General features: G+C 48.7%; 1 protein-coding gene across 2 annotated transcripts; it reads left to right on the top strand.

Annotated features, from left to right (window-relative positions):
- Window positions 1–351: 351 nt before the first annotated feature.
- CDKN3 (cyclin dependent kinase inhibitor 3) lies at window positions 352–10,065 on the top strand. Of its 2 annotated transcripts, none has more exons than XM_084797078.1 (8): window positions 352–493; window positions 2,384–2,466; window positions 4,226–4,281; window positions 4,689–4,733; window positions 5,404–5,626; window positions 7,116–7,147; window positions 8,233–8,333; window positions 9,865–10,065. In XM_084797078.1, exons 1-8 carry the CDS (start codon window positions 485–487, stop codon window positions 9,949–9,951), a joined length of 636 nt encoding a protein of 211 aa, XP_084653204.1. In that variant the 5' UTR covers window positions 352–484; the 3' UTR covers window positions 9,952–10,065. The 2 variants fall into 2 exon arrangements, with proteins under 2 accessions (XP_084653204.1, XP_084653203.1); XM_084797077.1 differs by having other exon boundaries at window positions 8,230–8,333.
- Window positions 10,066–11,155: the final 1,090 nt, after the last annotated feature.

Below are 11,155 nucleotides of genomic sequence, written 5' to 3'. Positions count from 1 at the left end.
GTTTTCACACGGATGCCTCCAACGCAGGGCTCTCGGTCACCAATCACCACGCCCTTAAAGTTAAAAACAGTTTAAAAGAAAACTTTTAAGAAAGCCGACAAATCAACCTACCCTGGGACCATTCCGAGGATGACAGCTCTCCAGAGGAGTCTCCAAAGCGCTGGGCTTGCCGGGGAAACCACGTCGCCCCGCCCCTCTCGCCACGTCCCCGCCCCCAACTGGCAAAGGGGCGGAGCCTTCCAGCCAATCAACTTTCTTCCGGGCCCTCCTTCCGCGCGTCTTTCAAAGACTTCCTCCGAGCCAATGAGCACTTAGAGGCTTGGGCCGTGTGGAACAGAGCGAGGATGTGATTGGTCGCCGGAAGGCGCCGCGCCACCGCCCACGCGGACGGACCAATGGGCTGACGGGGGCGGGCTCGGCGCGGGCTGCGACGCGGACGCTGCGAGGGCGGCCGCACTGGTTCTACGGCGTGCCGCGTCCCGCGATGAAGCCGGTGAGTGGGGCCGGCGGGACGCGAAGGACCCTCGCTGCAGGGACCGGGGTGTCAGGGCCTCGGCTGCGATGCTGGGCGGGCAGCGGTGCGACCCGCCCTGCGCGTCGGAAAGGGGAGGAGGAGCAGCGGGGGCGCCGAGGTTCGCCGGCCGCCCTTGGGGGCTCACTACACCCCAAGCCATTGGGCTCGACAGCCCAGATGCAGAGGCTGTCACGACTCGGTTTGTGGGTGGCTCGATGCCTCTCGTGCAAAGGCTGTCACGACAGCCACCCTCCTGCGGGGCCCTCTGGGCACTGCGTATTCCTGTTTCCTGCAGGTCAGAATCCTGGGCCTGGGAAAACAAGGACGTCTGACCTGTCAGGATTTATCCACACCTGGCGGCTGGGAGGGGTGGAGTGAATGGACAAACAAGCTTAAAATCGTGTTTTATAGTGTGTTTGGGGCGGGGGGGGGGGGGAAGAGTCCTAGCCAGGAGCTGAAGCCCCATCTGACCTACAGCTCCTACCTCACAGGTGACAGACACCCCCCTTAAAGGCTTCATTTAGGTTCCGTTGAGTTTTATACCAAACAGCAATCCAGAGAAACCACAATCCATGGCTTAAGTCAGTTGTCATGCGACCCTTTTGTAAAAGAGCTTGGAAGCCCAGCAGCCGCTTAGGGCTGGTTAGTTCTGTCCCGCTATGTCCGCGTCCTTCACTCCTGCCTTCTGACTCTATTGTCCCCAGAGAGGGGTAAGCGCTGATCTCAGCTCTCTGGCACACAGGAGTCCTGTTCGTTCTGGGAAGGGGTGAGTCAGTCCTATTCTAGAAGGATGTGGGAACCTCTCCGCCACAGCATTCTCCTTCATTTTGACATTCAATAAAACTGACATTTTTATATACACTTGCTGTTCAAATGTCTGGTCTCAGATGGCTCCAACTAGGGGAGTAAGAGAGTTTTTTGTGGGGTTTTTGTTGTTGTTTGTTTTCCCTCCATGCAGAAGTGCTGCATCCAGAATTGAGGTGCGCCTGCTTAGATTAGCATATAAGGCCCATCTGGGCTTTTCTAATCCAGTATTTCATAAAGATGAGGGGAGACTGGCCCATGTGTATGTCTGCACACGTGCAAGGCTGTCTGGGGGTGAGCAGTCTCCACTGCCGTATACACAACCCTCCACCCTCCGCCCTGTGCTCTCTCGTGTTTGCTTTTGAGCCAGCCTGGCCATGTATCCCACGGTCCTAGAACTTGCACCTCAGTCTCCTCAGTGCCGAAATCAAAGGCTTGCATCATCATACCTGACTCAGCCCTTGAATTTCCACACGGGTTGCTTTAACTTCCCCATGTACCTAGAAACCCAGAGTTTCTTCAAAGCTTAGCGTGCTGGTCTCTGAGACCCTTTGCTGCTCTCTAAGTGGCTAGCTGTCCCTCAGCTCTACAGCGCATGGCTTTCTGCTAGCTTGGCTCTTCGGCCGCTCTGTAACCTTGCACATTGCTGTCTCTTTGTGCTAAGGGCAGACAGTGTAACACAGGGTCTTCTTCAGTTCTCCAGAGCATGCAAGCAGCAGGTCCAAGAAATGTTTGAGAAGGGACGGGCAAATCTTACTTCAGACTTGAGGGAAACTGATCTAGGATGGACTCAGGTGCCTTTCTGAGATTATCCAAGGACCTCTTCCTGCAGCCAGATACCCTTATGGTCCAAGTCCAGTTCTGCCCCTTTGTACAGTGCTGTGATTAACCAAATAGTCAAGAGGAGTCATTTATTAGTTATATTGCTGGTCTCTCCAATAGTCCAGATAAATGACCAAAAAAATTGCAAATATTAATTCTGTGGGTGTTTAATCATGGATTGGCTATATGAAAATTGTATCCAAGTATTCCTTGCAGTAACTTAATATGACATTTCTTTTAAAGCCCATTTCGATACAAGCAAGTGAGTTTGATTCTTCAGACGAGGAGCCCATTGAAGATGAACAGACTCCAATTCAAATTTCATGGTAAGTCAGCATCAGTGGTGAGCTACCCTATTTGATGTTAACACTGTATTTGGGCAAGGTAATACATGTAACTGAAAATATCAAGTATTCTTCATGCCAATTACAGAGTTTTAATCCTTTTTGGGTTTTTTGTTTGTTTGTTTTTCGGGTTTTCAAGACAGGATCTCTCTGTGCAATTCTTGCTTCCTGGACTCACTTTGTAGACCAGGCTGGCCTCGAACTCACAGAGATCCGCCGGCCTCTGCCTCCCAAGTGCTGCGATTAAAGGTGTGCGCCACCATGCCCAGCTAGAGTTTAATCCTTAAGAGACTTTCTTACTCCCTGCTTTATTTACTCTCTGATAGGAAATGAAACCATACTTCCTTCTTTTTAATCCTTCTTTAGACATTGGAAATAAAAATCTTTGGAGCAGCAGGTAGGCACCAGGTTTCTGAGATGATCTCCAGCCATGATTGATGTGTTCTGTTAGAATTAGAGAAACAGTAATTCCAAAAATGGGGTGCTTAAATGGTTTTGTTTTTCAAGTTTGGGTTTTGCTATATAGCCTTGGCTGTCCTGGAACTCACTCTAGACCAGGCTGGCCTTGAACTCAGAGATCCCCTGCCTCTGTCTCCAGAGTGCCGGGATGAGAAAGGCATGCACCATCACCACCTGGCTGGTGTTTAATAATTACTCATTGTTAAGTCCTATTTAATACCAGAACTATTGTCATGGTGATATGTCTATCAGCAGACCACATGAGATAAAAGCCACACTAATATTACTATATGTCTACCCAAAATACGCAATTTGAGGAAGGAAGGTTCATTTTAGCCCATCATTTCTGAGGTTTCCATCCACTGCAGCAGGAGGAAAGTGCAGGGCAGGGCAGAGGAACTCAGACCACAGCTGCCAGCAAGTAGAACAGAACAGCTGCGTGGAGGAGCAGGGAAGGGCGTGCCCCAGGAACATGCTTTCCAGCCGGCCACTCCCTCTTCTCCCCTCACCTTCCAGTAGTCCATTTAGATTTTTAATCCGGCAAGGGATTAAGCCGTTCTTTAGGTTAGGACCTCCAGGACAGGTGTGCTTTACCAATCCCTCAGGCAGTCCTTAACCCAGTCACGTGGGCCAGCGTCAATCTTTCCATCAAGCAATTCCCAAGTCTTGGCATGAGACTTATGGCTGTGCCAGGGTCTCTATGACCAATGACCAAATGGCTTCTCTCATTGCCATAAAGCCAGTTGTCTCACTGGGATGTGGCTTAGCGGGAGAGCACTTGGCTATCATGGACCAACCCCTGTGTTCAAGCTCCAGCACTGAAAATAAAAGTCCTGGTGTCTCAAGGAGACACTCGTCCCCTCTGCAGGAAGAGGGAGAACTAAGTGTTGTCTCCACAGGTCTTTTATTCTGTCATTAAATACACATTACCTTTTATTCCCCCATCAGCTCCCTCCCATGCCAGATCTTCTCCTGTGATGCCTCTGGCTTTCCTCCAAATCATCTCCTGACAGGGAGCCTCTGTCCCTGGGTAAACTAGGACCGTACATTCTAGAAACATTTTCTATTTTAATCAGAATTATTGATAATAAAGAATGAAGGGGCTGGGCGTGGTGGCGCACACCCTTAATCCCAGCACTCGGGAGGCAGAGGCAGGTGGATCGCTGTGAGTTTGAGGCCAGCCTGGTCTACAAAGAGAGTACAGGACAGCCAAGGCTACACAAAGAGACGTTGTCTCAAAACAAAACAAAACAAACTAAACTTCATATATTTTTCTTTACAGGCTACCTCTGTCACGAGTGAATTGTTCTCAGTTTCTCGGTTTATGCGCTCTTCCAGGTAGGTAAGAACACGCGGTTGGATCATGGTAGCTGACAAGTGGCTCCGTGCGCTCCGCTGTGCCTGTCACAGGCCGGTGAGCTGGTCCTGCATCGCCTGCACCTGGGGCTGCGGTTCAGTAAGCCTTAGAGCCAGGTACAAATGCGCTGAAGGCCATGGCCAGGAGCTCCTGCATCAGAACCGCCTGCAGGGAATTTACAATTTCTACAGCTATGTTCCTAGAGTCTAAGAAATTAATATATACATAGTCATGGCTGTCCTGGGACTCACCCTGTAGGCCACGCTGGCCTCGAACTCAGAGATTGGCCCGCTAGGATTACAGGTGTGCACCACCAGCGCCTGGCCTAATAAATATGCTTTCTTATACAACCCCAAACTGATTTTTCTTTAACTTGCCTTCTCTGTAGGTTGTAAATTTAAAGATGTTAGAAGAAATATTCAAAAAGATACAGGTAGGTTCACTGTAAGAAAAGCTTACTACTGGTTTTGTTTTGCTTTGCTTTAAGCCTGAAAATCTGTCAAACTATATTCTTTTCTTCTCAATATATATGACATTTCTAACTGTGAACTTCCCAGCTGTGAAGTGGTGATTGCGATGGGCACATCATCTATCTGAACGTAACTATTTTCACAGTCCTAGTTACACATGTCAGCCTTGTCTGCTGTTACAAAGTGTTCAGGAGGGGAGTGTGTGAGCAGGAAGCATGCACACTTCCGCGCCCGTGACTCGGAACCTACGGGTCCTTGCAGACTTGACTGTGGTAGTATAAATTAGGCCTGAGCTGGGAGCTCAGGATGCACCCTCGGGCAGATGTAGACAGCCACGCAGGTGGGCAAGAGCACACGCCGTTCTCCTCGCGCACGCACTGCCGTCTCCGTAACCCCAACACCCTACCTGCGTACTAGACCACAGTCACAGCTCTGGAGTCCCGCAGTATTTTACGGAATATTATAACCTATTTAAACACCTTTTCATTAGATATTTCATATTTACAAATTCTCATTTGTTATTAGTTTGACTGAAGAACGTAACTCCGTATTCTCTCTTTTAGCCATATTTAAACGTGTCCTGTCCTATTTATGTGTTCATCTGTGTGTGTGTCTGTCTTGGTCTGTTGGCAGAGGAACTAAAGAGCTATGGAATCCAAGACGTGTTTGTTTTCTGCACCAGAGGGGAGCTGTCAAAATACAGAGTGCCAAACCTTCTGGACCTCTACCAACAATATGGACTTGTCACCCACCACCATCCAATCCCAGATGGAGGGACTCCTGACATAGGCAGCTGCTGGGAGATGATGGAGGAGCTGGCCGCCTGCCTCAGAGACAGCCGGAAGACCCTCATACAGTGCGTGCGTGCGTGCGTCCCCAGACACCACATGAGCCATACGCCAGTCAAAATGACTTCCTGGGCTGCTCAGCTGCGACCTCTTGTTGTCGGGACTAGAGAGCTGATGCAAGGACAGTGCCAGCGTAGGGCCTGGCGCCAAGGACGCGCTCATGTGCTGCCTCATACGTCAGGAGTCATGGGCGCATTGGCGAGTTTAGAGAAAGTACAGCAGAGGTTTCTCCTTCCCTTGTCTCAGCCACAGTGTGTGGCATTAGTCTTGCTCTGTCATGTCTCACTGGCTTGTCATTTCAGCCTATAGGTTGTTTGCAGTAGCAATGAAGTCACTTGCTTGACTTTCAAGATTCATAGGGGGAAAAAATCCCTAAGCAGTAAGCAGTCTTTTAAAATATGACTTCAAGGGGCTGAGGAGGTAAAGAAGTTGGCAACGTGTCTGCCACTCAAGTGTGAGGGCCTGAGTAGGAGCCCCAGCACCCACGTGAAAAGCCTGGCATGGCAGAGCCTTGTTTAAACCAGCATACCCATGGTGAGGTCATGCAAAGGCGAAATTTCAGAATACACAACTGTATGTAATTTCTTTGTAAGTACATGCAAAATAGTATCAGATGCTGCTACTAAAAAATACAATGTTTAGGCTTATTTTCCAAGCAGATACTAAATTTGTTTTTCACTATGTTTAAAGCGACCTCTGTCTTGCAGAGGTCAAAGCAGGTCCCAGCAACCCAAATCCCCCCTGATGCCTGAACAGAGAAGCCAGGCAGATGGGTGATCTCGCCTTGAGGAATGCTTCAGGCTTTCATCTGATGCTGGCTTTTCCTTGTTTCCCTACAATATACTTTTTAGGATCTTTAAAGTGATTCAAACTAGTGTTTTCCAGCTTTGATGGTTGATGGTAATTTTCCTGGAAATGTAGTTTTGCAGAACTGTTGCCATCTTCGCAGTGCTGGGTCATGTCCACTAGCATTCACTGGTTTCTCGCTGGCCTGTATAAACTCTGCCTCATGCGAGCCTTACTCTGACATAGGTTCTATTCCTAACACCATCACACAGGTAAAAGGGAAGAAAGTAAGGCCAGCGTCAGCACTGGAGCCTCTCTAACCCTGTGACCTGTGACCTCTGTGCTTGAGATAGAGGACGAATTACCACGTGATTGGCACTTGGTCCAGAACCACTCGTACTTTACTGAAAAGACAGATAGTCTTGACTCGTACTTGCTTAAGGCTCCATTTCTTAGATATGGCTCTTGGGGTTCAGCAGTCACTGATGACGTACTAAGGCCACTCGCTGCCTCTGACCCTTAAAGGAGTTCAGAACACCCAGCAGGAATGAGCCAGCACTGCTTTGGGGTGACGACAGTAGTGCCAGTCTGCGCACAGGCCGCTGCGCTGGGTGCTGGAGAGGTGGAGGGGAGGCAGAGAGAGCGGGTCTTGAGTTGTAACTCGGGACAGAATGAAAACAGACAAGCCTCAAAACTGCTTTTCCCTTTCAGCTGCTATGGAGGACTTGGAAGATCTTGTCTTGGTAAGAAACATATTTTCATTACTACTTAATTTAAAGAGAGCAAACCTGTTTGGGGACCTCACTTTAAAGGAGAGAGAGGACAGTGTAAGTTTACTAAGACTCGGAGACTGAGTAAAGCCTTACACTTGGCTTTTCCCAGAAGGCCTGGGCGGCGTGCCTGCTGGCCTTTCCCAGAGGGCCTGGGTGGGCATGCTTGCTGGCTTTGGCCTAACTTCATAGTCACTTACAAGGTTTAGCACCTGTATCTTTTTTTTTTTAAATCATCTTTCCATGGAGGTGTTATGATACTGCCCGAAAATGCTAAGTAGTACAAAATGACAGCACAGCAGAGGTAGGAGGAGGACCAGGAGTTGAAGGTCAAGCTGGTCTGCATTGAGACTCTGGCTCAAAAACCAAACCCCAAACAAATAAGACACACAGCAACAAAGTATAGTCACTTACTGTGTATTAATTTTAAAGTACGCTGCCAAAAGAAATTAAAGGCAAAATAAGATAAACAAGATCCAAATCAACAACCTTTGTAAAAGAAAGGACACTATCAAAATGAAAAGCCCTTAAGTTAGAATGGGAAAAGGAAAATCGCATACCATCTATCTGACAAGGAAATATATCCAGAATATATAAAGTACTACAGCTCACGATAAGTAGGCCAACATGGCAATTAGGCAGTGAGCAAAGGATGTGCGTAAACATGTCCCAAAATACACTGGCAGAAAGGACATGGAAACGACGCCTAGCAACGCCAGCCAGCAGGACAGCCGTGGTGTTCAAACGTGGAAAGAATCGGCAAGCAGTCCAAGAAGCAGGAGCCCCGAGCTACTGCTGGGCACGTAAAACAGTGCAACTGCTCTGGGAAGTTCTTTTCCTCAGCCCCAGAAGCACAGCTGCCGTGACTGAGAAGCCCACTCCTAGCTCCATACACAAGGAGAGCAGCGTGAGGCAGTGTTTGAGGCAGCTGTGTAGTTAGCCTGAGCCACACTCAACACAGTTTGCAGCAACAGCACAAGTCCAATTGCTATCAAGTCTCTGCAACAAACCCAAACCAGATTTCTAAGTCCATTGTTTTTCTGTCATGTTCTCAGTAGCTGCTTGTCTCCTCCTATACTTGTCTGACTCAGTGTCACCACAGCAAGCCATAGACAGCCTTCGAGATGTCAGGGGATCTGGGGCAATACAGACCATCAAGGTAAGAGCCAGACTGCTCCGTCTGCTGTAGCAGTGACTTCAGATACAGTGTGGGGGGTGCAAGAGAGCCATGAAGCGAATTCCAAAGCTGCCATGCAGATCTAGATAGCCACCTAGTTCATGGTTTACACTTACATTTAATTACAACCCAGGCATCTGCACAAGCCACCGCATTTTGAAGCAAACAGTGAAGGTGCTAAACGCTGCACTTCACTCTCACCTCTGCCCGCCAGTTCCTGCGCTGACGCTCACAGGCAGTCAGGAAACGGCCACTATCAACACTCATTTTCTTGGGTAGATTTGTCTCCCAAGCAATCTATAGATCCTATTGCGCCACCAAGATGTTGATGAATGGCACCAAAACAGCACAACAATGCTTATTTTATTGTCTGTTGCCATGGATACGGGATGCCCCTCCATTCTCCTGAACATTTGAAGAGCAAGGCAGAAGTAACACCCATGTTGTGACAAATCCTGTTCCCAAAGACCACAGACGGTGCTGCTGTGCGCATCTGTAAAGTTCATTTGCCTCTCTGGGCCAGCTCTCAGCTTTAGGCTATCATCAGTGGGTACTGAGGAATCCTCACCCTAGGCTGCAGTGGTCTGGGTCTGCCCCCCCCAGGGGTCTGCCCCTCCCCAGGGGTCTCCCCCCCTCAGGGGTCTGCCCCCCCAAGGCTCAGGGTCTAGTCCAGTCAAGTAAACTCACTCATCAGGCCAAGCCGCCTGCCTCTCATGGTTTAATGTGGCCACTCGTTAGATAAACCTTACCCTATCTACTTCGCTACGTAAGTTTTAAAAGTAGAGCTCCCTTTATTCTTTTAACATCAAATGCTTCTAATTTAGGCTGTTACACTCTCCTCTTTCAAACCAAATCCAGTCAGATATTATGAATTATACGTATGTTGCATCCTCCGTGTCGCCGGGAATGAAGGGGTGGGAGCTCACTGCATGGGTATTTCACAGCTTACGGGCCCTTACCACCTCTCCCAAGGAAAGGCAGCACTGCAGGAGGGTGTTATCATGGTGGCTGTCAAAGCTATCTTTTTTTGGAAAGATACTTAAACTTTAATAAACTGCTTAAAGCACTTACTTATCTAGTGATAATTAGTTTTAAATTTTTTTTATTTATGAAAATTATTCCAAATGGACTGTCATCAAAAGCACCGGTAGCTTGGGTCTCTACCAACAGGAAGACCTTAGACTGCATCACTCTTGTTACAGAGAATGCTCTGCTCCCTCTGTAGTCACAGGAAAGAAACACCAGCAAAAGCTAGGCCCTTCCACACTGCAGGTTCCCAGCAGCAGGAAGGACTGTACAGACATGAAACCTCAGCTGAGTCCCACGCTGCCTTCTGGCTAGGGCAGCTTGCTTCCCCAAGCTCACCTCTGACCCTGACCCTCCCGCCTCCCGCCTCAGCCAGCATCTCCTCCTCCCTTGTAGGTGCAGAAGCATCTGTTGTTACTCAGGTGTGGGGTGTACACCAGTCTCGTTTCCTGCAGTATATTTCAACATATCTTTACTCCTTTTTCAGCAATATAACTATCTTCATGAGTTCCGGGATAAATTAGCTGCATATCTGTCATCAAGAGATTCACTATCAAGATCTGTGTCCAGATAATGAAGATTCCAAAGACACAACGACCCGACCTACCGCGTTCTCTAGCAGAATCTGTATTGAAACAAAACTACTTGTGCTACCATCCAGAATATAAATGTTATGTGCAGACACTCTGAGGCTAAGTCATGAAGTCCTGTTCTGTCACAGCAGAGGAAAGCAGAGCCAGGGGGAGGAAGGTGAAAACTGCTGAGGGGCCGTACCTTACCACACTCTGGTCTCATTTGACTGTCACTAGTAAGCATGTGGCACAGCAACACGAATGAAGTTTTTGGCTGGGCAGTGGTTGGGGCACACCTTTAATCCAAAAAGCTGGGCAGTGGTGACGCACGCCTTTAATCCCAGCACCTGGGAGGCAGAGGCAGGCGGATCCCTGTGAGTACCAGGCCAGCCTGGTCTACAAAGTGAGTCCAGGACAGCCAAGGCTACACAGAGAAACCCTGTCTCGAAGGAAAACAAAAACAAAAACAAAACCTCGATTTACCTCAGACCCACCACCTTGTGGCAAATACTAGTTTCCAAAGTAAACAGAATATAAGTAGCTGTTATGCACTCATTCAGACACTAGCTGGAGGTACCTGAATTTTAGTCCAAGTTAACAGCTATAAGAAAGTCAGTCAATAAATGCAGCAGCAGAGCACCTTTTCCTCTAGGCATCACTCTGGAAGATCATTCAAAACCATCTCCTACATTATGTTGCTAATAGACACTTTTTAACTGCAAGTGTGGCTGCAAGTCAATTGGTTTGAGTAAAAAAAGAGCTTAGCGTCACTGAGACTTAGCATTACTAGGTTCCAGCAAGGCTTAACATTAAGAACAAAGCTAGTCAACAGGAAATCTCTGCATTTGAACCCTGGCCAGGTCTCTCATGGTCAGCAGTCCTTGTGAACAAGAAAGGAAGGTGAGGGCTGGCTGTGATATACTTAGGAGGTTAGAAACAAAATGTCTGGTTGCACCTACTCTAAGTGTAAGTCGTCAGTGTCCAGAGCATAAAGAGGAGGCGAGGAGGGGCTCTGCAGACCACGGGGGCGGGGTGGGCAGCGTTCTCTGTGAGGGGCTCTGCAGACCACGGGGGCGGGGTGGGCAGCATTCTCAGTGAGAGGCTCACCCCCTCTGGTTCTTCACTCCCTTCCTCCACATGTGCACCCCATCACCTAATCTGACGGCGGCATCTCTCCCCAAGCTGAGGAAGGGTTACTGCACTGAA

This window comes from Acomys minous (assembly GCF_964271855.1).
Source record: "Acomys minous genome assembly, chromosome: 9".
In the NCBI taxonomy this organism is placed as follows: Eukaryota; Metazoa; Chordata; class Mammalia; order Rodentia; family Muridae; genus Acomys; species Acomys minous.
The sequence above is the reverse complement of the archived record's forward strand: the minus strand, read 5'-3'. Positions and strand labels throughout refer to the sequence as shown.

Excerpts from the sequence above, each read along its gene's own strand:
- CDKN3 (XM_084797077.1), top strand. Across the intron at positions 4,282-4,688 it reads CGGTTTATGCGCTCTTCCAG|GTTGTAAATTTAAAGATGTT; the intron begins GTAGGTAAGAAC and ends CCTTCTCTGTAG. Across the intron at positions 8,334-9,864 it reads GGGCAATACAGACCATCAAG|CAATATAACTATCTTCATGA; the intron begins GTAAGAGCCAGA and ends CTCCTTTTTCAG.